This window comes from Aedes aegypti, chromosome 1 (assembly GCF_002204515.2).
Source record: "Aedes aegypti strain LVP_AGWG chromosome 1, AaegL5.0 Primary Assembly, whole genome shotgun sequence".
Classification (NCBI taxonomy): domain Eukaryota; kingdom Metazoa; phylum Arthropoda; class Insecta; order Diptera; family Culicidae; genus Aedes; species Aedes aegypti.
Genome location: NC_035107.1, coordinates 131,613,383 through 131,640,973, shown reverse-complemented (window position 1 = coordinate 131,640,973; position 27,591 = coordinate 131,613,383). Strand labels below are relative to the sequence as shown.

The following is a 27,591-nucleotide window of genomic DNA, read 5'->3' as shown; positions in this document are numbered from 1 at the left end:
TTTATATTAAAAGTGCTGATTCATATGTTCACAAAATGAACACAGTGTTAGGTATTTGAAACAAAATGTTGTTTCAAACTTTTACGTTAAACGTTTTACGTCAATGCTAAACCAGCTTAAATGAATAATTTTGTGGACACATCCAACAGTTAACAGTTAGACTTTGCGGAGAAATTATAATTTCTACAAATCTCAGTTTATTTATGCCTACCAGATGCATTTGAAGTCACTGTTGGCCTCAAGTGTTCGGAATATGAGTCAAAACGGTACACTGAAAGGAAATTCACGGTTATAATGCAGGGTTCTCACTGTCCCGCCTACCCCTACAGTAAGGATCAGACCGTGATTCAAATCGTACACTGAAATGAATTGCATTGTAAGCCGCACGTTATTTGAGTAGTTAAACTTACATTACATGGTTGTCGTTAAAAATAGCATAAAATCATTAAAATTAACTGCCATTTCATTGTATTGAGAATGTTTATAATCATCTAAATATGTTAAACCTAACGACAAGCTGTAGTCAAAACAAACATGCAATTTGACAACATTTTATAGTATAAACAACTACATTAGTTTTAAATTTGAGCATGCATCATTGTTTGAATATTCGTTGTTGTAAATTTTACCATATTCATAGTACAATCAAGAATATGTGACCAACAAAATTCAACCGAAGTGGCTTGACAGTCAAATCAACTGTATCAAGGTAGTAATTTATCTCAGTGTTTTGTTACGCACGAGCCACCATTTTATCATTCACTCTCATTTGCTAGTAAAACCGTGCGGACATTTTCTTTAACTCCTTTAAAAGTTGCGTAAATTCATGCGAAAATGGATATAAAAGACGATTCTGACGGAAAATTGGTGGAGCTGATTATTACTAATCCGGAGGATATCGAATTAACCGATGGTAAGGCTAAAAATTATCATTTCTTTTACATTTTAAGATTACTTCGCTTTTGTTGTTTTTTTAGATGCTGGTTCGGACGCTGGGGACAATTACGAGCTTCTGCAGTTGATAACCGAAACTTGGTGTTTGGATCGAGTAGTTTATGACATACTGATTGGTAATTTAGTTGAAAAATACTCTAAATGCACTATTTTTTACAAGCTATATTTTCAGCCCATGGATATACTTTGGAGTATGCAAAAACTCTGGACGAAAAGGCTCTGAATGATGTGTTTTCAATCACAAAATGGACGGCTCATAAACATGCACTCCGCCAAAAACTAACGCTTTGGAAAGAAAGTGTACTTTTCCGTGAAGGCGACACAGAACCTGTAGCAAGCTGTAGCTACCAAGTTCCAGTTCATAACATGGCAACTTCATCGGCAGCCGTATCACCGCAACGTAAGCTGATTCCGACAAGTGTTTCGAGAGCGTTATTGGATAATATTTTGGAGCGAAACGAGAAAGAAAAGATCGTGGCAAAGTATTATCAATTACACAGTCGACTTGACAAACAGCATCGAAAGTTTTTGTCACATACCATTGTTGACTACTATATTGCGAATCAGAAGTATTTCGCACTTCCGGACATGTCCAGATTTGCAGAACTAATCGCTGAACGTTTTCCATCTGAAATAGCTGTACGTCATATGAGAGTAATCATTCAACTGTTTAGTTAAATCTCTTCATGATATCGTTTTAGGTTACGTATTACAATCCCCGCAGCAACTCGGCAAATAAGAAGCATCCATCAGGTATGCTATACGACCGGTTCTACAATAGGAAGAAAACATCTGCGTCAACAATTTCAAGTGTTCCATTAATTGAACCAACCATCCATTCAGAGCAAGCTGCTTTGAAGATATCTGAGACAGGTAAAATATTAAAACTTATCTATACATATTGGTCAACAATTAGTTCAGCACGTAGTACGGATTCAAAACAAACGAGAAACATTATTGTGCATTTTATGCATTCACTTTTCAAGAGTGCACGATTGCATCAAACCGAAGAGGTATTTTCAGAGTATTCATTCTTTATAGGGATGGCACACAAATTATGTCACGCTAAACTTAAACTTTTTCGCCCCCCACACTTCTCCTTGTAAAGCTTTGTGTATGAGGCATGTGAAAATTATGTATAGGACTTGTCAAGCTGTCAAGACATGCATGGCCCCATAAAAAGTGCGCTGAAGACACAAAATATAGACATTTTTGACGCCCACCCACTCCCTTGTAAAGCGTTTCAACCTCGCCTTTTGCACTCATTAAATTAGATTGCTTACGATGGTACTTTATACAAATATAAGGAAAGATTCAAAAAAAAACTAGCCTCCCTCTTTTGTAGACACTCTTTTGTAGACTCTCTAAATTTTAGACATCATTTTTTCCGTGTGTTGTAGTAAATTGACAGCTGTGCTTTAATTGTATACCGATATTATTTAGTAAGCCTAACATCTAAAATTTTGTGTTGTCTTAAACTAAAATTGAACTTATTTGTAGAAATTCGTCATATGGAGTCTAACAAAGTATGGTTGCGGAATAATTGTGCGCCCGGTGAACAAGTTTTGAGTCGGTGGAAGCAGTCCGTTCAACTGCGGTTGAGAAGCATTCAACACGATAAGGATAAAAACAAACCAACCGTTCTTTCTGAGTGGCCTCGTTATTTGGACGAAGACGGATACTTACTGGTAAATATCTAGTTGAATGTAATAGTATCGGCTGCTGGTTCGCTGGAAATGGTACATCGCGCAACAATTGTAAAATTTCCGAAAACCTAATACAGTGCTGACCCGATTTTGTCAGCATCTCTTCATGGCAAACTTTTGGCTACCATAATTTTTAAAACAAATTTCCTACAAACCTTTTACGACCAGGTGGAAGAGACAATGAATGTGCGTGTCTTAGAAAAGAAACAAAACTGAATTGATTACTTTTTTAAGGGTAGCTGAAACACGTCTCAAAAAAAGGGGTTGACAAAATCGGGCTATCTATGTATATACATGCATCATTGCAAAAAACATACGATTTTTTCAGGTTGATGTGGACTTCGATTTCCTTCGATTTCCAGAAGGCAAATGAGAAGAGCAAACTGTTCGACGAATGGGAATGGTTTTGTACCCATTTTCTCAAATACCTTTCGTCAGCTGATGTCAAAGATGATTATTCACGTCAGTTAATTACCTCTATTGAAGACGGTGATTGTACACAAGGTAATTATAAATAATATTTAAGGGCCCATTCACAAATTTCATAACGCTGAAGGGGTGGGGGGGGGTTGTCCTTATCGTGTTACAGCTCATGCAAAATGTGTTGAACACTCATATAAAAAGCGTTACGAGGGGGTGGGTGGGTGTCTAAAATGGTCATTTTTGGCGTTACCGTAAAATGGGGTGTTAAGGACTCTTGGGGTTTTAAGGGATTGAACTTCTCAACCAAGTTCGACAAATCATAGAATCCTAGAAAGTCGATATATAAGTCATCTGAAATGCTCGTTTGTTCAGAGGATTGTGAACTGCATTATGTAATAGGAGCTGTCTATTAATATGAAGTATTGTGGTTTCTAGAAATTGGAAACTTTTCAAAACATTTTTGTTCAAATTTTATGATCCAAAAACATTTACCTACAAAACCATGAAATATATTTGAGAAAAATTCGCGAGTAAGGGAGATGATAAGGAAATTTAATTGAGATTATAGTACAGACAGAAGTTTCTTAAAATTATGTCTGGGTTTCGATTTTTAGAAACTTTTATGAAAAAAGTCTCGTTTTGAAAATAAGTGGGGTGTTAAGGAATTATCTATTCTGACTTTTCTAAGTAACTTAACTCATTAAATTTATGCCGTAATATATTTCAATATAGTTTTGAGTTGTTCCGTGAAGTTGAACTACAACGTAAAGTTAAGGGATCTATTTAGTAAGTCACTAAATATCTCCAAAAATGACTTATTTCAAAATTTGGTAAAATTGCCAGGAAAATGTAGATAAAAACTGATTAATGTGAATGTGGGTTTTTCATGATAATATTTTCAAAAGCTGTTCACATTTATGAAAAGTTTGCATATAAGAATGATTATCTTATTTGAGATGGTTTTGGAGCTATTAATTCTTTTAAGCATTAGCTAGGACATAGATAAACAATTATAATATAAGATTATTTCCGAGCTCTTTTTGGAAAATATATAGTGTGAGCGATTTCCGCTCTATATTGGAAAATTTTCGTCAGGATTTTCTTCGATCATGCCACTAGGTGTTACATTCAAATCCGTTATTTGGTGCAGAGTTGCTCGCTGTCACTATCAACGTTTAAAATTTGTTGATTTGTACAGGCCGAATGCGATACTATTCGGATCATTCCATATCACATCAACATCATGCTGTCTACTCCATCACCAGTGCATTGATGGCGATAGACTATGGATATCACTGATGGGTTAAGTTTAACCTAAAATTAGGCAAATAAAATGGCAATTTATTAGTATGATTTTTTGACAGTGCTGCAAACAGATTGAAATTACGTTTTGGTCACTAAAAAACCTTAAAAGCATGGATAATTACCACGTAATCACTCATTCTGCAGTGATTATGATCTAAATTGCTATCTCGCTTTAATGTTGTTGGTTGTCAAATCAAAGTGATATTGATAGCTCGCAAGTGATATTGATAGTTTTAGAGCTGATACTTTTGATATTAAGAAACTCTGAATTTGGTGAGGTGCTTTATTTAAAAGGCAAATTGGACACTTACCCTATTCACACTTAAAACTTGTTGAAATTATCCTTCTTTTGACAAGTTATGACAAGATTGCTCTGCACTGTTTTAGGATACGAATACTGCATATAAGTAGAAAAATCTTTTCAAGACAATTGTGCGATGCACTGCATGCTTGAAAATAGAATCAATAGGTATGAGAGATTTAGCAGTTAAAATCAAACGATTTGCGTTTTCAGGAGTTCCAACTTGAATTATATTGAAGTAATATCATCTTTAGATTGAATAAGACCTTTAGAGTTGAAGGAACACATCAACGATGTTGACCAAAATATTTTTGTTGCTGTTGGCAAAATATAGTTTTATATATTGAGGAGTTTGCCCTCTAATAGACTCACACTTAAATAATTTTGTCATACCAAAATATTCTCCCACCATGTTTGCCATATATTGAATGGCGTCGTAGCTGACAAAACCAACAAGTAACGCACATGTAACGCATTCTGTTGGATTGTACATTGAATGCAAGGTGCGTGCTTCTATCAAAGTACCATATAAACTGACGTGTGAGTATTTATTTTTTCACGTTCAAAATGTGAACGGGAATCTATTCCTCAACAAAACGAACAATACAAAGCTCAAATTCCTTAACACCCCATTTTGCATTTTCGCCAAAATCACACATTTTTATGATTATCTCAGAAATTTGCCATAGAATCGTCTTCATTGTAATTGGCTTTTAAAATACCCGCCGGGAGAATGGTAGGACTGTATTTTGTTCAATTATTGGCATACTAGAAGTTGCTCGAATTTTAAGTGAAATTTTTTTTTCATCCCTTAACACCCCATTTTACGGTAATGAAATTTGTGAATAAACCATAATATACAAAAAATATTCATAAATTATATTATTATGTTTAACTGTCAGAAAACGTTACAAATATTTTTGAACGTCATTCGCCTTAAAAAAGGCCATTCGGTTTTAAAACTTTATTTAACAGTCGTATATTTTGACTCTTCAACTGATAAATGAAAATATTCTACATAGGGGTAGTGGAGGTTAAGTGACCACCTTAAGGTAAAGATGAATCTAAGCTAAATTTCAAATTTTCAAGAGCACAAATCTGGAGAACCGAACATCGGTTTGAGCTGAAAACTTAAAAAATTGGTCACCACCAGCTAGCGACCAATCGATTAAGTTTTCAGCTTAAACTGTTGTTTGGCTCTACAGGTTTGGGCTCTTGAAAATTTGAGGTTTGGCTTCGATTCATGTTCACCTTAAGATCAGGGACAGCTAAGTAGTTTAGATTTTAAATGATTATACATTGTTGCTTGACATACAAGCTGTCTAGACCTACCTAATCATTATTTTTCAAATTTATAATAGAAATTGTTTGTTTTTAATTTGTCATTTGTTTATCTTCTTCTTTTTCTGCTTGGCATTAACGTCCTCACTGGGACACAGCCTGCTTCTCAGCGTAGTGTTCTTATGAGCACTTCCACAGTTATTAACTGAGAGCTTTCTTTGCCAAAGTTACCATTTTCGCATTTGTATATCGTGTGGCAGGTACGATGATCTCTATGCTCAGGGAAGTCAAGGAAATTTCCTTTACGAAAAGATCCTGGGCCGACCGGGATTCGAAACCAGGCACCTTCAGCACGACTTTGCTTTGTAGCCGCGGACTCTAACCACACGGCTAAGGAAGGCCCCATTTGTTTATCTATTCTTATGATAACTTGTTAGTTCACACTTTTTATAAAGTCATGTCCGAAAGCATACTTTTTTTTTCTCGTGGGGGTAGAGTGGTCAACCATGGTATCAAAAGGATTAATTTAGTAATATAGTTGGAATCATTACACGCAATTCAACATTATCCAACTCTGTGTACGACATTTATATTTGTAAGAGCTAATATCTTCACCATAGAGACGAATGCCCCTTCTGGGTAAAGTCTCTCTAAACAAAAAAAAAAAATCTTCACCTTCGCTCAAGCCGTAAATTACCTTTTCCCATAAAGTTTAAAATCTAAGCGGTGGTGAAGGAACCGTTTATAATTCTCACCTAAAGTTAGAGTTTGGGCATTCTGACGCAGACATTCTTGATCCAGTAAATGTTTCGACAGCTAAATAATTATTGGTTTGTATCAGCAAGTTGAGGTTCCTTGTGAATGTGGTCCCTATTCACAAAATGCAAAATGCAAATATTGTTTTTCAATTCTTCATTTAACGACCATATGACCTAACAAGTTAACGGGTTAGCCCTTATCGAATTATTCTACAATTATTATTTTTTTTGCCTTATTATAGAGACTTTCAGCCCTGAGCTGGTTCGTCTCTGAAACAATTATTCTGAATTATTCTAACAATAATACAGAACAAATTGTAAAAGTTAACTTGTCTGTATCACCTTATGTTCCACACAAGTTGATTGCCAGGTTCACTGAAAACTTCTTTTGAGTTCGATAGAAAAACTTGTTTGATTACTTAAATATAACTGTCGTAGAACTATTAATTAAACTAAATATTTAAAACTAAATATATCAGGTAGAAGTTTGAATAAACCTTTTTTATTATTTATTTGATCTTTAACTTTTTCTTTCCCACAGCTTTGTTCAACAATTTAAATGCCAAAATGGGGTTTCAAAAAAAAAAGTGCTTGAACAAAAGTTGTTGCAAATGAGCTATATTATTCAAAACTAGTGGTCCCGGCAAACTTCGTCTTGCCAATGGCAAGTTGCCATCAAGTAGGCTGTTGATAAACGCTATGGATCGTCCCATACAAAATGACAGTTCCGGCCATTCTCTTTTTTCCGACTTTCCCGGTGAATATATTGGGATTTTTATACACACAAACACGTCGGAACCCTTGACGAACAAAACGGAGAAATAATCATTCAGATCAATTGACCCGTTCGTAAGCCATTTCGTGACATACAAACACCATTCCATTTTTATTTATATAGATCATCATAAAAAATTTTGATTGTTTTTCAATAGTTTGACACTTAGGTCACTTATTTCGATGTTTGATGAGACAAATGAGCGTATAAGTTTATTCCAATGATTATTAAGCTAATCGTAGCAATTCGCTTTAGTTAGCGTTCGTCGAAAATCGATCGATCACCTGTGCTACCATGGGAAAGAGAGGGTTAAGGGCCCATTCACAAATTTTATAACGCTAAAGGGGGTGGGTGGGTGTCCTCGTGATGTTACGGATCATACAAAATCTTTAAAATATTCATACAAAAAGTGTTACGAGGGGGAGGATGGGTGTCGAAAATGGTCATTTTTGGCGGTTATGAAATTTGTGAATAAACCCTTAAAGCTAAGTATGCTGTTTCGCTCAAGAAAAGTAAGGAAATTCCTTGAACATTTTTGCACAGTGAACATTTGCACACCGCACACTTACACTCACATTACAGTTTTGCAGCATGCTTCGATACTAACTTTTTTCATCTTTGCTTTGATTTTGTGCGAATGATTATCGTAACTTACGATTCGTAAGCGATGCAACAAGCCTTCTGAAAAATTTGTAAGAACTGTAACGCTTGGCTTGACTGCCGTGAACAGTTTTGAACTATTTTGAAACGTCATAGATAGTTTTCAAAGCATACGCCTGCTGTTGTTAGTGAGTGTGTAAATTATACCTAGCAAATGAACAATCTCATTAGAGTCTAAAAAATCGTGCAACGGTCAATATCCGCCAAAACTATATGTCATCGCTTTAAATTTTGTTTACATAAAACTAGTTTTAAGAAATTGGAGTTTTGTGTTATTTTAAATAATAAATTTTAAATATATGTATTAAAAAAATAGTTTTACTTAAACTCATTTGCTTGACTTCTACAATCAATTCAATGTAAAAAAAGCTACATTTTTTCAATTTAAATTTTAATTTGTGGGCAAGCAGGTTAAAATTTTGATATTTTTTATATTTTAAAAAACTATTTACAGCCATGTTTAGTACATTTCTTTTGACGGTCTCAATTGTCCATTGATTTCCATTGCTATTTCGATGATTTCTTGGATCTCAGTTGCCCTGGTTTTGTATTCCACATAGTAAATTTTCCATATTAACCACCGAGGTAGTCATGGAAACTAACTTGAACGATGTTTCCATAATTTGATGTCGAGATTAATATTGAGTTAAAGAGAATTGACTCTATTGTAAGACAAAATGGTTTGAAATGTTCAAGTCAGATTGTACTTTACAAAGTGATACTAAATGATTTTATAAATTAACCGTTTTTTTTTTCAGATACCGTGCTGCATCAATACCCGGACGCTTAAGTCGACAGAAATGCTCAAACTTAGATTTAGGTATGTTTGGTTAAAATATTCTTGAAGTGCTATTATTGAACATGTTTTTACACTTCAGATCTTCATGAAAGTGACCAAATTTTCGATATTATTCATGATTTTTACAAGTAAATCAACGAAATATTGGAGCGTGTCTTGTCTTTAAATCCGGACACCTGATCAAATGATGTTTTTAAATCCGGACACTTTTGGATCAAAATCCGGACAACTGTGTTTTTATTTGATAGTTTTGCATATATTTTCAAGAAAATCATACAAACTCGTCGAAATAATATTTTTTAGTCAATTGGGCGTATATGTTTCCCTATAATGTCACAGAGAACAACATGTAACTAATATTAGTGGTTTCATTACCTGAACTGCAGCGAGTGTGGCTTGAACTCGTGAACGTGTGGCTGGAATCTCAGATATACACAATTAATCTTACAGTACACCATTTTCTTATAACTCACAACACTTCATATGTATATATTTCAAGTCTTCTCTTGTTTTATATATCCAAAAAATCATTTACACTAGTAAAAAGTAGTTCTTCCACACGATGTCCGGGTTTCAAAACACTGACCCATAATCCCGGACAGTCTCTTTGTAGTCCTTTAAATACACATTTGCTTCATAATCCACAACAGCTTTGTTGCGAAACATTGAAAATATGTTTCTGTTTTAAATTGTGTTCAAAACACTCCACTACACTAGTTCACACACTCTTTCTTCAACCTTTGGTTTGGGTTGTGCGTTCAAAGATCGTTAATCTTCAATTAACATTTACCACGACGAAATGACGTCCGACAGCAACGATTAAGATGTTGTTATTTTTATTAATTATTTGGCAATGTTAACTAGATTGAAAATTATAGTATAATAATCTTCAATGTTTAAAGTATAGACTATGAAAAAATCCCAAACATAAAAACATTCTAAATATGCATAAATTAATCAATATTATCTAAGTGTCCGGATATTGGTACCGTCCGGATTTTGATTCACCATGGTACAAGGGATTTCGTGGTGTGTGCAGCATTTCATGGTTTACTCCAAGGTATTTATAAGGGAGGTAATGCAATCTGACATTTAGATCATTCCACCATATTGGAAAGATATTTGACACCTGGCAAGTTTGTGTTGCTCCATCAGGTTAGCAAGCCTTGAGATCCTAGCAACTTTTTCCCCTCAATTTTTATTTTGTTTCGTGAACGTCAATCAACATGTCAATCAACAACCCATGTGTAAAACTTTGATTAATATTAAAATCAAAAGCAATTATTCATTATGATGACAACATGAGAATTAGGTTGGAAAAAGTCACAGGAATCACATTCGTCATTTTTACAGCTGTCTATCGTCGACATAAAGAGAATAAGGATTTTTCCTCAACCTCTGGTTTTTGAATAAAAATATAATGAAGGTGTGCTCATTCAAACAATTCTGGTAACTTTAAGTTTCTTTTCTAGCATAAAATTTTTATTCATATACTTTCGACACATTATGAATTGTGTCACTATATCACTGGAACTACACGGGAATAGCACAACTCTCCATAAAAACAAATGCTTGTTTTGCTCCAATTCCCATCTTCAAAACGCACGTTGTGAAGAAGCATATGAAATTATTTGGTTTTCTGTAGTAGGTACATAATATCCTCCGTAATTGAAATTGTCCTTTTCGAGCCGAACGAATCATGAGCTGGGCTACGCAATCGTCTGTGTCATCCTCATATTAGGAATTTGTTTTATTTCCAATTAATTTCTCGCGTGGTGGAATCACAGCATCCTGAACAACAGAAAAATAGAATTAATACTTAGACCTAATCTAAGGAATAAACTTATATTTTACCTGTACTCTGAAACTGTCGTTGGTACCTGCAGAAAATGTTCCTTTTGAATTTTCAACACGTAATAATAAACATTACGGCACTATGGAGACGATAGCAATCGATGGAGGGGAAAATTGTATTAACAAACTCGCCAGCTCGCCGACTCACCAGCTGTCATTTTCCTCCCCTCGCTGTTTACCACTCCCCGCATCCACTGACTGCTTAGATTGCTGTACCTGTACCTAAAGGTACCTTGGTTTACTCAAGCCAGTGAGAACGTCCGCTAAAAAGCTGCCTACGATCCTTCAAGCGCAAATTGATACATGCCATGTTTGTGAAACTGAAGCGGAATTTACGGATGCACTGAATTCTCAACGACAAGAATTAGAGTCGAACGGCACACAATTCTCGCCAAGAATATACGCAGTCGGCGCAATCGAAAATTTCGAATACTTCTATGTAGCAACGAATAAACTGCGGTATAGACTACCATCGCTAGTACGTTGCCTGGATGTAGTCGTGAAGCTTAAGTTTACATTAGATCTGCAGTTCCCAGAAAGCAGTGAACTGTTCTGGGTGTTTATCAGCAAATATTTTTACGATATTGAGTACACGCAGAAATCGAAGAACACTCAAATATTACAGTTGATTGCATTCCTAAATTCATGCGAAAAATGAAGTGCTTTCTATGTATGGAGCTTATGACAACATTCCAAAACCTCATGGATCATCTTACAATATTTCATAGCACACCGTCCATCTTTTTTTACAAGTGCACGGCTTGTCAACCGTCTACAACATTTCCTGATGTGAACTGTTTCAAAAGGCATGTAAAAATTTTACATAATGAGTTTTATGCAGCACATGAAACGGGAAAAGCAATCGAAGAAGTCAATGAAGCTCCATCAATGGCACCAAGTAGCTGTCCGTCGGGAATGCACCATCAAAACTCCGAAGAAACTGCTCAACTAATAGAAGATTTGAATCGATGTAATGATGATAATATAGAGAAATCGCAAAACAATGTAATGGACAATGAAGAAGAAATATTAGATTTAAGCAACAGTTTAAAACAATCATTTATGAAATTTTCGATGCACCTGTGTAGTAAGAAACACTTTACGAGGAAAGATGTATTTGAATTGCAACAAAACATAACAAACCTTATAATTAAACCAATTTGTGAAGCTATCAAGCAAATCGTTCATTTTCCTGAGAGTACGAAATATAGTTGTCTGATTGATGATATTTGTGATCCGTGGCAGTTTATTTCAACAGAACAAAAATTAAAAACGCAAATGAAGAAAATAGGCTTAGATAACGCGACGCATACGATTGAGTTCGAGGATGATTCAGGTGAAGTATTTCTAAAGGATGTCTGATGCCACTCAAAAATCAGTTCCAACAGTATTTCGAATCAGGGACAGTATTTAAAGAAACAGTAGAGCACATGGAAAAATTAGAAGCGAATAATGTAATTGCAAATGTTATCAATGGAAATATGTGGAAAGCCACCAAAATGCAGTTTGAAAATAGTTTGTCATACCTTTTTTCTTATTCAGTGATGAAGCGGAAATGAATGACGCAATTGGAGCACACTCTGGAACACATAAAGTATGGGGCATTTATTATTAGTTTCCAACCATCCCACCTCAGTATCTCGGAAAATTAGACAATATGTTTGTCGCGGGATTCGTCAAAGCCAGTGATATGTCACACCATGGGCCCTCAAAGGCGCTCAATGATCTAATCGATATTTTTATCGATTTAGAAGAAAATGGCTTATTATTGACAATTTCAAATGAAACCATCAAAGTACATTTCGTGTTAGCCGGAATTTTAGGAGATAATCTTCACACTACGAAAAATTCATGTGATTTACGTCTTTTAGGATGCACATAAAAGAAGCGAGCCGAATGACGTAAATTTGTGTCGAATTTAAAATACGTTAGTGTCTGATTCGGGAAATATCGATCACAATTCTATCGTTTTCGTGTCCATTAGCATGTAAAATTACATTTTTTGTTCAATACATCTTCATGGACATATTTTTGTGTTGTTCCATCACTTACATCATGTGTCATTCAGTCATAACCAGAATTACGTCCACAGTAATTTTCATTATTTTTAAGAGTGTTGGAATAAATATTTTGATGGGATTTAGTCCATCGTTTAGCGCTTTATTGTATTGCAGATTTTGTAAAATGAATAAATACGATGCACAGGCCTCGATTCAGTTGAGCGACGACCTTAAACGAACAAAACAAAACTATGAAAACGATTTGCTTAGAGATTTCAAGGAAACTGGCATAAAAGAAGAATCGGCATTCAATAAGTTGAAGTTTTATCACGTGGCCGAACATTCAGTTGTAGATCCGATGCATGATTTATATTTGCATGGTATATGTGGGTACGATTTAGCACTTGTGATTCGTTACATGATGAACAATCTAAACATTTCGCTTCATACTATCAACTATCGAATTCAGATGTTTGACTACGGTGACACAGAAAAGAGAAATATGTTCCGAAATATTACTCGTGAAAACATAAAAAAATGCTTCATTTAAAATGACTGCAAGAGAAATACAACTGTTCGTTCACTATTTCCCTCTCTTATTTGGTGATATGTTTCCAGAGCACAATGATGTTTGGAACTTTGTGATGTCATTAGTGGAATTGACAGATTTGATCTTATTACCAGCATTTGATAACGACACCCTAGAAACATTGAGGGAACAAATAATCTAACATCATACATTGTACAAAAAATTGTTTAACGAAAAATTCAAGCCAAAATACCATATTTTGATTCATTATGTTGATACTATAAGAACAGTAGGGCCTCCTCAATATACGTGGAGCTTCTGTTATGAAGCATTCCATCAAGTTTTCAAACGTTATTGTCGAAACATAACTTCACGAAAAAATATTTGTTCAACCCATTGTACGAAAGCAAACCTAATATTTTTCGAAAACTTAAATAATTCAAAATTCTTCCACGATGAACTCGTGTTTAAAAATGCCATACAAATTAAATTAATAGACATGCCCTATTTTCCATTTATTGATGTCAGTAGTAAGCTAATGACCTTATCGTTAAGGGCAGTCAACAAAGTAAAATTCAGGGGTATACAGTATAGAAAAGGCCACTTTTTGACGCAATCCACCGTGAACATGCAGAACATTAAACTCTGCGAGATTCATGATATGTTAATAACTTCTCAAGATGAGCTGTTTGTTATTTGTCGCGAATGGGAGGTTTTAGGATACTCCAATCATTATGCTTCATTTTTAGTTCAAAATCCACTCAATAAATATAGTATTAGAAACACAAACTGTTTCGATGGTCCTTCCATTCATATGTATACAGTAGGGGAAAATAAGTTTGTGCGAATGAAGAAGTATTTTGTGTTTGTAACAAAAATAAAGAAAGAAAAAAACTAAAATCATCGTGGTTTTTTATTTTACCATAAAATTACTATCAAGAAATCTTTTTTACTATGCTGTAGTATTTCTGTAGAAATATCCATTCTTAAATTTACTGCAACATGGTATAAATTAAATATAATTACTTGTATTGAGGATTTTGCCCTCCAATAGACTCACACCTAAATAATTTTGTCCCACCAAAATATTCTCCCACCATGTTTGCCATATATTGGATGGCGTCGTAGCTAACAAAATCAACAAGTAACGCACATGTAACGCATTATGTTGGATTGTACATTGAATGCAAGGTGCGTGCTTCTATGAAAGTGCCATATAAACTGACGTGTGAGTATTTATTTTTCCTCGTTGATGATGTGTACGATAATCTATTCCTCAACTAAACGAACAATATATTACAATTTTTGGCTATTCATGTTAACAATTTGATATGGTTAAATGAACTAGCTAATAGTACAACTAACAGTTAATTTTACTACAATGTGGTCAAAATTACTATCTTTATAAAAAACTGCAATGGTAGTAAAATATACATTACATCTTGTTGTTTTAAAGCTTAAATAACTTCAGTTGAAAATCGTTGGTGCTGTTCTGTCAATAGTAACCCCCAAAATGGTATTTTTTTACCTCAAAGCTTGTTTCAGTGTAGCTATAAAATATCGATAGAATCTTCTATGCAATAACTTGCAAGCAAGATTATATGCATTTGATGGAGTGACATAGCTTGCATTAAAGCTGTAACTAGTAGGAAATTACATGTGAGGTATGCGTTATGCTCTTAAAGACGTGTTTTAGTACAAGCCAAATATAGGATGTGAGTTATCCATATATGAAAACATCCTCTGAGTTTTCAAATCAGAGAAGAACGATGCTATAAATAATTTATTTTATAGAACTGCTTTTCTTTGTACCTTTCACATGTACCAAGCAAGCATTAGGGCAAACGCAAACAAATATTGTTGTACATACCGAATTCATGGTCCCATTTGATTGTAGTGACTTAAAATAAAAAAATAAGGTAAAATTAAGAACTGCACATACAATTTTCAACCGACTACAGAAATCTGACAAGATTACTATATTTTCTTGTGTGGTGGTGTTGGCCATGTTTTGGTAAAATGGTTTACATGCTTGACCTGTTTTGCTACTCACCACATATTGACTTCGCAGCACCAATCTGGAGTTCGCCGGTTGGACCATTTTCCGTATAAGAAACACAATGCACAAATGGAAAAATGATCGAATGACAAGCAAAGCTCCTCAGTCAGTTGCATGTCAGGAGAATTTGACGTTGTCCCAGTTGCCAGAAAAAGGATGATGATTAGTCCCTGATGCTAGATAGTACAGATAGTACTATGATGCAACACCCTGAAGAACAGCAAAACTTCAAAAGAAGAAAAATCCTCCATTAAAACATGCACTCCAGAACATAAAGAACGGCCGATATTTATAAGAGTGCAAAGCTTAATTTGAAAAACGTATAATGTAAATACGGTATAAAGGAATCTATGAAGCACAGTCGATATTTAAAAGAATATACAAGTCGATATAAGCAACACAACTGTATAAAATCCCTATAACATCTAGTTCCAAAAAACGGCCAATGTTTGAAAGAAGGATAAACTTGTATTGAAAATGTATCAAACGGAAGCTCATAACCACTCCAAAGCCGCACTCAAAATAATAACAACCGACGTTGATGGAACATCGAAACTTTGTCTTACGAACAAGCTTTTGATCGCCAAACACATTTTCAGGCCAGCCATGTTGTATGCTGTACCAATATGGACTAGCTACAAAATAAACTTTTGAAAATTATTCTGAAGCCCCCTCCCTGGTAAAACATTAATGAGTTACAAAGAATATCCAAGGTTGAAACATTGGAACAAATGTCAAATAAAATACTCAATAGTTTTAGACAAAAATCGTTGCAATCTTCTATTACCACCATTAATGCTTAATATATTTAGGTAAAATTAGATTGAGTAAATTAAAAGCTGTTTTTCGTCTCTCTTATAAACAGGTGAAATCAACTTACCTGTAAAATTCTGAACTGCAACGGCAAATGAAATGTAAGGGTTCATTCAAATATTACGTAACGCAAAATTTGTCAATTTTAGACCCCCTCCCACCCCCACGTAACAGCTTTTGTAGGGAAATTTTAAAATTTTGTATGGACCGAAACACTATGTTAGACCCCCTCCCTCCCCCTGTTGCGTTACGTAATATTTGAACGATCCCTAAGGGGTCGTCCATAAATGACGTAGCTTTTTAGGGGGGAGGGGGGTCTTCACGAATTTGTGACGATGTGTGACGAGGGGGAGGGAAGGGGCCTAGCTAGTGGACGTAGCATTCTAAATCACTTTGGTAAAATAAGAGGCGCTGAAAAATGACACACAATTATTTTTTATCAAACTTGTTTTTTTTTTTACCTATAAAGTTGGGTTACTAAATGATGATTCAGCTTCATAACATTCATATGACAAGATTGAAGAAAATCTAAGAAATTTCAGATTTTCTTGATAAATGCCATCAACTTACTTTTACTTTTACTGGCTCTACGTCCTTCAAGACATGACCTGCACCACAATGTTTCGCCAACTAACTCGGTCCATGGCTGCTCTGATGAAATGCGATCAAACAAATTTCTTTAAAGCTTCAAATAATCATGTAAACATTATATTTTATTTATGTCCTAATAAATTTATTTATAAATAAACAAATTAAAAGTTAAATAAATTAATTAAAAATCAATGCTTAAACGACTTGGATCACTTTGTTATTATTTTATTCAGATTTTCTGACAAAGCTTTAAAAAACATATGTTCATTCTTGCTAATATAACATGAAAACAAGATATTTATTCCGTGATTTATGCTTTCAATGTTGTAGAAGATCTTCACCCTATCAACTCATCAATTTGTTTTGATCAATCAATAATCAATAATCTTGATGAAATAGCCTGAACAATAGATTCGAGTGTTATCGAAATTGTTCTATCATTCAATTTTCTTAAAAACTCGGTAATTTGAAGAAAGATTAGTTTCATTATATAATTGTTTCATATATGTTGTGCAACATTATTTCAGTATGGGGAACGATAATGAAGTTTAGCTGACATATTAATAAAGATGAATAATTTGTACAATAATCGCTAAGTTTCCAATTATTATAAGTGTAATATTTTATATATCTGGCCACTGATTGCTGAATCGAATTGCATTTGAATAATAATGATGAATATCCATTTCAAATATAAGGTACCGCGGGGCAAGTGGGAACGAAATAAACGATAGTTCAAACAAATTGTTCAATAACATTTTCAAATGTCAATATTTTTCAAATCCAACAACACAATCACGTTTTGGCAACATATTTGCTGGTGTGTGCATGAAACTAATCGAATAATTTCGAAATTGTGAAAACCTTGGAAGAAAGTTTTAGAATGAGCCATTGGACGCAGTTGCCTCGCTAAACGGGGCAAGTGGGACACATCCAGTTTCATGCGTCAATCCATATCAGTAAGTCAAGCATTACAATAATAGGATTGATAAGTCATAGCTTTTTAATGTTAAGTACATATTCGATGTACATAAGGGATCAACCGTAAAATACGTTACGTTTTAGGAAGAAACCCTTTATTTAATAGTATGTTACCTCACATTTAATATGAACTGAAAATTCCTTACTAAAAGCGTAAAGAGGAATTAAACATGTTCAAAATATATCATTTATAAGTTGTTAATTGAAATGTAGCTCAAAACAATCAATAATTGACGAAATTATAAATATGTTTTGTTATTATTTATATGCATGGCAGAAAACCACCTTATGGGATGGAATTGTTTTCCATCACTACTTAATTTTGATAGAAATAACAAATAAAGTTCAAATAAAATAGAAAAGTAATTTTTATCATGATGTATTTCAAATTTCAGCTGTGTGTTTGTTCAATTTTGAAGTCGTATTTCAAAAATAAAAAATAAATTAAAAAATGAAGAATAATAACACGTTTCTTCTCCCTTTTATGCAATTACGTAATTTGAGGTTGATCTTTTTTATAAAAATCAAATGATTTTTATTATTTTTGAATGTTTTAGTGCTACTCTTTAGGAAAATGTATGAAACGTGTACGAAATGTTTTGATTCTGGTTTTTGTTTTGATAGGTCCCACTTACCCCAGGTACAAATATATTTTGGGGTAAGACAGACCATCGAAAATTTCATATGAAATGAAAACAAAATACTGGTTTATCGTTAGCAGCTTGTAATAATACTTAAAAATATAGCTGACTGATGGAAATTCGATTAAAAACACATTTATTTTTTGCGAGTCAATGCTAGACGTGAAACGTGTCACAATTTATCATGCAAGTTGAAAATGGCGCTGAATTGACAACTGTTACATGAACAACATGGTAATAAAAATAACAATATGTTTAGTACTAAATACATTCCTTTTCATTGTATCTTCAACTTTCTAGAAGAATACCCCCATGAAAAACTTTTCCTAGTTGAGCTATGACGAAACGCCCCACTTACCCCGGATTCTCACTTGCCCCGGGGTACCTTAGATGTTTCAATAATAATGATCATTTGCATTGCAATCTATTTCCAAACAGAGAATAATTTAAAAACAATCTATTTTATTCGTTATTGTTAGGTTCATCAAACCAATTAAAGATTTTTCCTTTTTTTTCTACATTTTCTGTTGTAAACTAGTTTTTTGTGGTAACAACAGCAAAAGTAGTACAATTCAGCCAACATCTTTTATTCAAAACTATTTTGCAAGTTACTCTTGAGCGCTACTGTATATCAAACAATTATCCGTAAGATTATCCTTACGTTTCAGTCAGTAATGGATATCAAACTTTGTATTAAACTTTTTTTGTTTTGACTCAATTGTTAAAGAAAACAAATTAAAAAATGATAGGGGGGGGGGGGGGGTTTGGGTGTTGCTTGATATGCTACGTATTTTCCAAGGGGGGTATCAGCATTTGTGACGAAATGCTACGAGGGGGGAGGGGGGTGTAAAAATCAGTGAAAAAATGCTACGTCATTTATGGACGGCCCCTAATATGTTGTTAACAAAATGTTAATAAAAACTTAATATTGTTTGACCAAATTAGGATGATAGTGTTACATACACATTTAAATGCGATTCGCGCACTCTTAACCCTTGTTTAGGACCCATAATAAAACCGAAAGTAGTAGGTTGGAGTCATTTAAATTTACAGTTGTGCATATACCGTACACCCCCGTTAGTTTGAACGGTACCTCATGCAAACCATAGGGGTTCATTTTTAGGTTGAACATCAAGTCACCCTAGAAACGTGTTTCTGGTTGCCGCTTTCACTATTTTGTTTTTTTTTTTTTCTTTATTAGTATCATTCCAAACATTACATTCATTTCTTATATCTAGGTGTTCTGTGTTATTAGACAACACTATCATCCTAATTTGGTAAAACAAATTTAAGAATTAATTAACATTTTGTTAATAACATATTACATTTCATTTGCCGTAGCAGTTCAGATTTTTTACAGGTGAGTAGATTTCACCTGTTTATAAGAGAAAAAAACGCTTTGAATATACTTAACCTAACTTAACCTAAACATATAACGCATTAATCGTGGCAATAGAAGATTGTAACGATTTTTGCCTGAAATTATTTATTATTTTATTTGACATTTGTTCCAATGTTTCAACATTGGATATTCTATGTAACTCATTGGTACTATACCAGGGAGGAAGCTTCAGAATCATTTTCCAAATTTTATTTTGAATTCTCTGCAGAGCTTTCTTCCTGGTATTACAACAGCTAGTCCATATTGGTACAACATACAACATGGCTGGCCTGAAAATTTGTTTGAATATCAAAAGCTTGTTCTTAGGACAAAGTTTTGATTTTCTATTAATAAGGGGATAGAGAAATTTTACATATTTATTACATTTGGCTTGAATGCCCTCAATGTGATTTTTGAAAGCTAAATTCTTATCTAGCATGAGCCCTAGATATTTAATTTCATCTGACCAATTTATTGGAACCCCTCTCATCGTGACAACATGTCTACTTGAAGGTTTCAAATAAAGAGCTTTTGGTTTATGTGGGAATATTATTAGTTGAGTTTTGGAAGCATTAGGAGAAATCTTCCATTTTTGCAAGTATGAGGAAAAAATATCCAAACTTCTTTGCAATCGACTACAGATGACACGCAGGCTTCGTCCTTTGGCGGAGAGGCCTGTGTCATCCGCAAACAAAGATTTTTGGCATCCCTGAGGTAACTCAGGTAAGTCAGATGTGAAAATATTGTATAATATTGGTCCCAAAATGCTGCCTTGAGGAACACCAGCTCTTACAGGAAGTCTTTCAGATCTGGAGTTCTGATAATTAACCTGAAGTGTACGATTTGACAGATAACTTTGAATTATTCTAACAATGTATGTTGGAAAATTAAAGTTTTTTAATTTTACAATCAAACCTTCATGCCAAACACTGTCGAATGCTTTTTCTATGTCTAGAAGAGCAAGACCAGTAGAGTAGCCTTCAGATTTGTTGGAACGGATCAAATTTGTTACACGTAAAAGTTGATGAGTGGTCGAATGTCCATGGCGGAATCCGAACTGTTCATAGGCAAAAATTGAATTTTCGTTGATGTGGGCCATCATTCTGTTCAAAATAACCTTTTCAAAAAGTTTACTGATGGAGGAAAGCAAACTGATTGGACGATAGCTAGAAGCTTCTGCAGGATTTTTGTCTGGTTTTAAAATTGGAACAACCTTAGCATTTTTCCATTTGTCAGGAAAATATGCTAATTGAAAACATTTGTTGAATATATCAACTAAAAATGATAAGCTACTTTCTGGAAGTTTCTTGATGAGGATGTAGAAAATTCCATCATCGCCAGGAGCTTTCATATTTTTGAAGTTTTTAATAATAGTTCTCACTTCTTCCAAATCAGTCTCCCATCAGGCATTTTCGAAAACGTTCTCTTGATTGAGAATATTTTCGAACTCCTGAGTAACTTGATTTTCAATTGGACTAGTAAGTCCTAAATTAAAATTGTGCGCACTTTCAAATTACATAGCAAGTTTTTGAGCTTTTTCGCAATTAGTTAGTAATAATTTGTTTTCCCCTTTCAATGCCGGTATTGGCTTCTGAGGTTTTTTTCAAGATTTTAAATAATTTCCAAAAGGGCTTAGAGCCAGGGTCCAATTGAGAAATTTTATTTTCTTCTTAATTAAGCAAAACGTTTCTTGATTTCTTTCTGCAAACCCTGCCATATAATTTTCATAGCAGGATCGCGAGTGCGTTGAAATTGCCTTCTCCTCACGTTTGGGGCTAACAGGGTTTTTAATTGAGAAATATCCTGAAGAGCACTCATCAAATAAAATTCTGCCGTTGGAATTACTTTGAGAAGTATTCCATGACCGATGTTTGGCATTAAAGTCACCAATGACAAAATTTTTTGACTTATTGCAATTCAAATTTACGCAAGTCAGTTTGGAGCAAATTAACTTGCTGTCCAGAGCATTGAAAAGGCAAATAGGCAGCTATGAAAGTATATTTACCAAACTGTGTTTCAACAGAAACACCTAAAGTTTCAAAAACTTTAGTTTCAAATGATGAAAACAGTTGATGTTTTATACGCCTATGAATGATGATTGCAACTCCCCCACATGCTCCATCAAGTCGATCATTACGATAAACAAAAAAGTTAGGATCTCTTTTGAGTTTAGATCCAGGTTTTAAATACGTTTCGGTAATAACTGCTATATGCACGTTATTAACCGTAAGAAAATTAAACAGCTCGTCCTCTTTACCATTCAGAGAACGAGCATCCCAATTTAAAATATTTAAATTATTATTTGGATCCATTAGAAAAACGTAATCCAATAACAATTTGATTTGTAAATTTTACACCTACTTGGACTGCTTCAGTCATAGTGGTGGCTTTGAACATTGCATCAATCATTAGATTCAATTGTTCAGTTAGAAAATTAAAATCAGAGGCAGACATGTCATGTCATTTCCCATTAGAATTACCGGTAGACGAAGATGCGGAGTTACCTGTGGCGGTAGGGTTTTTTTTTCATTTGATTTGAAACAAGTAGAATGGGTACCCATGGATTGAACATGGGAGGAGTTCGAATTTCCTGCTACGATGTCGGCAAAGGATTTCTCGTGGGTAGATACATTCGAAATTGAAAGATTCGAAAGGCTACCCGACGGATTAAAATTAGTTTGTGAATGAGCATGATTATGATCTTCCTAATGGGTATGATTCATGATCAAGCGATCGTTAACTGAAAAATGAGCATTGTTCGATACTCTACCAGGCAAATTCCGGAAACGACCGTTATCGTAACGGATATTATCCTTCATCTGCCTGGCACGAGCCTCAATGACTCTCTTGCGTGAAGGGCATTCCCAAAAGTTAGCTTTATGAGGGCCCTTGCAATTGGCGCATTCAAACTCTCTGGTATCTTCTTTCACAGGACAGACGTCCTTAGCGTGAGAAGAACCTCCGCAAATCATGCATTTAGCATCCATGAGACATTTTTTTGTACCACTTTTGGCACCGACGGCACTGAGTGGGGCTCTGGTAATTTCCTCCAGGTTTCTGGAAATGTTCCCATGTCACACGGACATCAAACAAAAGTTTAGCTTTTTCTAAAGCTTTAATATTATTTAGTTCTTTTTTGTTAAAGTGAACTAAATAAAATTCTTGAGAAAGCCCTTTCCGAACAATGCCAGATTGGGTTCTCTTTTTCATAATGATTACTTGAACTGGGGAAAATCCAAGTAAATCATTTATTCCATTTTTGATCTCTTCAGGTGACTTATAGTCACTTGAGAGACCTTTCAAGACAATTTTGAACAAACGTTTAGTTTTGTCATCATAAGTAAAAAAATTGTGCTTCTTCTCTTCAAGATGTTTGAGAAGAATTTCGCGATCTTTAAGAGTTTCCGGCAAAACGCGACAGTCTCCTTTCTTTGCGATTTGGAAGGAAACCTTGATTCCCTTAATGGAGTTCAAGATCTCCTGCCTAAATCCCGCAAATTCGGAACAACTGACCACGATAGGCGGCACTCTTTGCTTCCTCGCTTGAATCAAAGAGCCTGGGCTAGAGGCTGCTTCGATTTGGTGTTCGGAAAATTTGTCTAGAGCATCAAACTGATTGCTCATTTCGATACAATTATTCATTTCACCCTTGGAAGAAAGTTCGCATTCCGGAGAAACGTCCTTTCTTCCATTCTTGCCACGTTTAGTGACAGTTTTAAATCCCACTTTTTTGGAAGGAAGTTGTGAATTCAGAGATTCACCCTTCCTTTTATTTGTTGTTGCAACCATGTTTAGTGAATAAGAAGACGTGACCTTCGAGAGGTTTTTTCCCAAGACGGTGTCCAAGAAGGATTACCACCGCTAGCTTTCGCCAACGGGTCCAACGAAAATTCGAAGGCACGGGTCCAAACAAGGATCGTAAAGGGATCAATAGTAGAAAAATAGTACTGAAAAGTACTGTTTTAGTAGCACTGAAAAGTACTGTTTTGAATTTTAGCACTGAAAAGTACTGTTTTTGTAGCACTGAAAAGTACTGTTTTATTGCTTTAGGTAGTTTTTAAGAAAACTTCCAAGAGCAGAGAGAATTCGTGTACGCACAGCACGAAGGTACGATGCGCACTGAACTGTTTTGTTTTGATTCTGCGTTTCGTTCCACAACGTTCCATTCCACTTTACTCCGTCCATGAGCTAAATGACGTTTGAACCTTTTTTATTCTGAACGATGCGCATATCAGCGGGGTACAAATTAAAAAGTTTTCAGATTAAAAGTGGTCAAACCAACGGGGGTACCCGGTAACGAACTAGCCACCCCTTTATGGAGTATTTTGTTCCGTGATGGGAGGATAGTGGGTAGCACCGTCCCATTTGAAGGATTAGCTATATGGCGGCGTCCATTTATTACGTAACGCTAAAATTGGAAATTTTTGACCCCCTCCCCCCCTCCGTAACGCTTTTTGTATGAAAAATTTAAAATTTGTGTATGAGCCGTAACGCTTGAGCCTACCCCCCCCCTCCCCCTAGAGCGTTACGTAATTTGTGGATGCCGCCTATGTGGAAGTGATTGAAACAGGGGTGGTTAATGTTGTACTAGAACAGATAAAATATCCTTCTGGTTTGAACATTGACTGTTATCCTGCGCTTTCGTTGCTTGCGCCATCTAGTGCCGGTATGTTTATCCCGGAAATGGAACGTTTTACCAAAAAGAATAAAATGTTGGCTGAACAAAAACAGGTTTTGGATAAAACTATCCAGATCGTACAATTCAGGTAGAAATAATTTTCGAAGGCCAAATATCACTCGTACACTTTTGAATAGCAAAGCATATTGTATCCCGATTCAAGGTTTTGTTATTCTCCTTCGCTATACGGATGTATCAATAATTGAATAAGCTTTCGGTTCCCGCCGCTGGGAGTGTTACGAATCAATCGCAACAAAATTTTAATTCTGTAAAACTTTCCGTGTGTCCTGGGTGCATCGATCAAAAGAGAGAAGAATAACGCAACAAGGGGGATGTTTTTTACTTCAGACGCCAGGAGCAACTAATCTCAAACATTGAATCAAGCTCTCTGGGTTACAGCCATTGTTTTCATTCTTTCGTCTCATACGAGGGTAGAAAGTTCTCCCCAACACAAAACGTTATAATTTTCATTATTGTTTCAGATCGGCTGCAGCATCCGTGTGGATAGGGTGGAATTTAGGTTCTCCTGTTTGTCCCTTCATTTTCTTTGTTATAGTATGAGATCGAAGTAGATTGTACACTCAGGCAAAAATACTATGAATATCCATTATTTTCCCTTATGTTTATTTGCCACAAGAAATCGGTAAGTATTTCATTGATTCACCTTATGAATTGATCTGAATCATGCCAATGGGGTGTCTTGCTCATTTCATAAAACAGCATTATGAAAATTGAAATGATAATTTAAGAATTTCTTCTATTAGCAGTATAAACTACATTAGTTTTTATGACACTAATTATTATTCCACAGTTCGTTTTTTATACCTCGTGGACAATACAACAATTTTCATTCTGAATATTTACAGAATTTCCTATGTGTTCATCTACTTAATATTAGGTAACTGATTTCCTAACGTGTGGAAATCGAATTTCCACCTACTTTGTCGTGTTGCTACTCGATTTACAACAATACGTAGTAAAGTACTGATGCATATTGAGCTGCGACGCGACGAAGGATAAAAATTCGATTTTAACACGTTTTAACAGCCAAAGCAAAACAGATAATAATGAAATATGCAATACATCAGAACCCTCATTCTCCTTTTATTCAACTAATTTTTCTTTTTCTATTTTTTTTTTTACAATTTCCACCTTTGTGCATTGCCATAGTTCCTTCCCCCGTAACTAGACAACTTATTACCTTTGAAAACATCCGAACAAAATGATGGTGCTTCCGTACATAAATCCGCAATCAGCGTCCAATACAATGCTTCCAATTGCAAATTTTCATAATAACAACCTTATGAGTTTTTCACACTAGTCACAGCTATGTGAATCATAAGGTAGCCTAATGAAATTGATACATGTTAATGAGGTCTATCATGCTTCACAATTATGCTTTTCATCGAACTAATATGAAATCCATAATAGCCTTATGAAAGATGGTATCATTGAGGAAATGACTAATGACGGCAATGGAAATCATAAGGCGCGCAATGAAATTTGTAAATGTTCATTATAATTACCTAATTTCTCAATTATGATTACCATTTTTACGATATGAAATCCATATTAGCCTTCTGAAATAGGTTTTTATAGATTTTTCAATGCTTCATAAGGGAAAATTTATGGAATTCGTTAATTAATTTGCCTGAGTGTATGATATGATGATGTAGTTATGAATAAATCAAGTAACTATCAATCTTTATGAGCTTTGACAAGGTATGATAAAATGTAGGAGATGGTCAAAAAGCCACCTGAAAATTATTGAGCTATCAAACTATTAGGATATTTTATACGTAGCTAATCTTCGGGAAATTTATGTATAGTGTATGTGTATAGTGAGTGTAGGGAAGTAGTATCGCACCCCCAAGCCCATTCGAACTACATCACTGGATAAGACAAACCAACTGCGAACATCAGCCTGAACCACACAATAGCTGCAGATCAGCCAGGAAGGCTATAGATAGCAGTGGAAAGAGACCAGACAAGCTGATGGTAAACAACCATTCGTGGCTACCTGCCTTGCTGGATGACCACTGCCATAGCTTGCGAGATAGCTGATGATAGCATGTGAGATCGTTGGAGAGCTGTCCATTTGATATCGCAGTGGTGGATATGCTTCAGGAGATGCCTCTCTCATGTTACGACTCTCATCTCCGAATTCGATCATTTGAGATCCCTACAGCAGGTTTAGGAATGACCTTTTGGTGTCGTAGAAATCAGTTTTAGATTGAACCTTCCCTCCGATAGCAGGCGCGCCGGTTAGAGGCCTACGCACGGCCGTATCTGAATGTTACGTGTTTAAGTTTAAGAAATCGATGTTAGAATAAGTCCAATAAATGTAGTCCGTTGTAGTTTTGTGTGTTTTTTAGAACAAATATAGTGTTTTAATTGTACCGCGAGTTCTTTATTGCCAAGGAAGAAGAATGCTCAGTGTTCGCTTAAAGGAAGCCTTCTACCGCAAAGGATAATTGTTGCCCACCCAATCCAACCACATACACTGGTCGAGTGCTGAGGAGCCATCCCACCCAGTCGAAGGAGGTGATTCCCCGGTTCCCCAACATTTATGGTCCTTCGAGCCGGATGTGGTCAGGACCCTGGAAGGACAGGAACTAGCTTCTGGATTGCTAGTAGCCGAAACCCGCGTGACATCGCGCCATCATTGCTGGACGGGCTCAAGGAGACAATCGCCATTCCCCAGGCGAACAATTGTCAACCCGCCATCACACTCGCGGACAATCAGATTGGACCTTTTAGAAGCTACACAATTGGATTGCGCGCTTCATCCCACTGGCTTGGCTTCGGTTTTGGACATCCGTCGATTGAACTGTTTCTGCTGGTGAGTGGAACCCATTTATATGTCCTGCCGAAGCTTGGACGAAATATTCGTTACTAACAAGTGGTCTTTCAAATTCTTGCATGTGAAACTGCCTGTGAGTGATGGTGATATATTGTCACTGAACCTGAGGAGTGCGTTTTTTGGATCTACCGAGCATCCACAACGGTGGTTGATGCTGGATGCGAAATATTCCGACCTGGAATTCTTCGTGAACCCTATGTACATGCCTTAAACTAGAAATCATCCCGGAATTGCCTGCA

The 27,591-nt window shown here is 35.3% G+C and overlaps 1 protein-coding gene and 1 long non-coding RNA gene across 4 annotated transcripts; one reads left to right on the top strand and one right to left on the bottom strand.

The window, feature by feature from the left end:
- The first annotated feature begins 201 nt into the window (after nt 1-201).
- Nucleotides 202-26,414, top strand: LOC110677126. 3 transcript variants are annotated; one of them, XR_002500970.1, is made up of 7 exons: nt 202-913; nt 978-1,070; nt 1,127-1,593; nt 1,656-1,827; nt 2,455-2,642; nt 2,989-3,164; nt 24,972-26,414. XR_002500970.1 is itself a non-coding variant. In XM_021847873.1 (7 exons), the coding sequence occupies exons 2-7, from the start codon at nt 835-837 to the stop codon at nt 3,031-3,033; spliced, it is 1,044 nt and encodes a 347-aa protein (XP_021703565.1). In that variant the 5' UTR covers nt 202-709; nt 777-834; the 3' UTR covers nt 3,034-3,206. The 3 variants fall into 3 exon arrangements, 1 of the variants encoding a protein (XP_021703565.1); XR_002500968.1 differs by lacking the exon at nt 24,972-26,414 and adding an exon at nt 8,922-9,193; XM_021847873.1 differs by lacking the exon at nt 24,972-26,414 and having other exon boundaries at nt 202-709; nt 777-913; nt 2,989-3,206.
- Nucleotides 10,231-12,742, bottom strand: LOC110677131. The gene is made up of 2 exons (XR_002500973.1): nt 10,817-12,742; nt 10,231-10,753 (listed from the first exon to the last, which is right to left on the bottom strand). It is a non-coding gene; the product is annotated as an uncharacterized LOC110677131 (long non-coding RNA).
- Nucleotides 26,415-27,591: the final 1,177 nt, after the last annotated feature.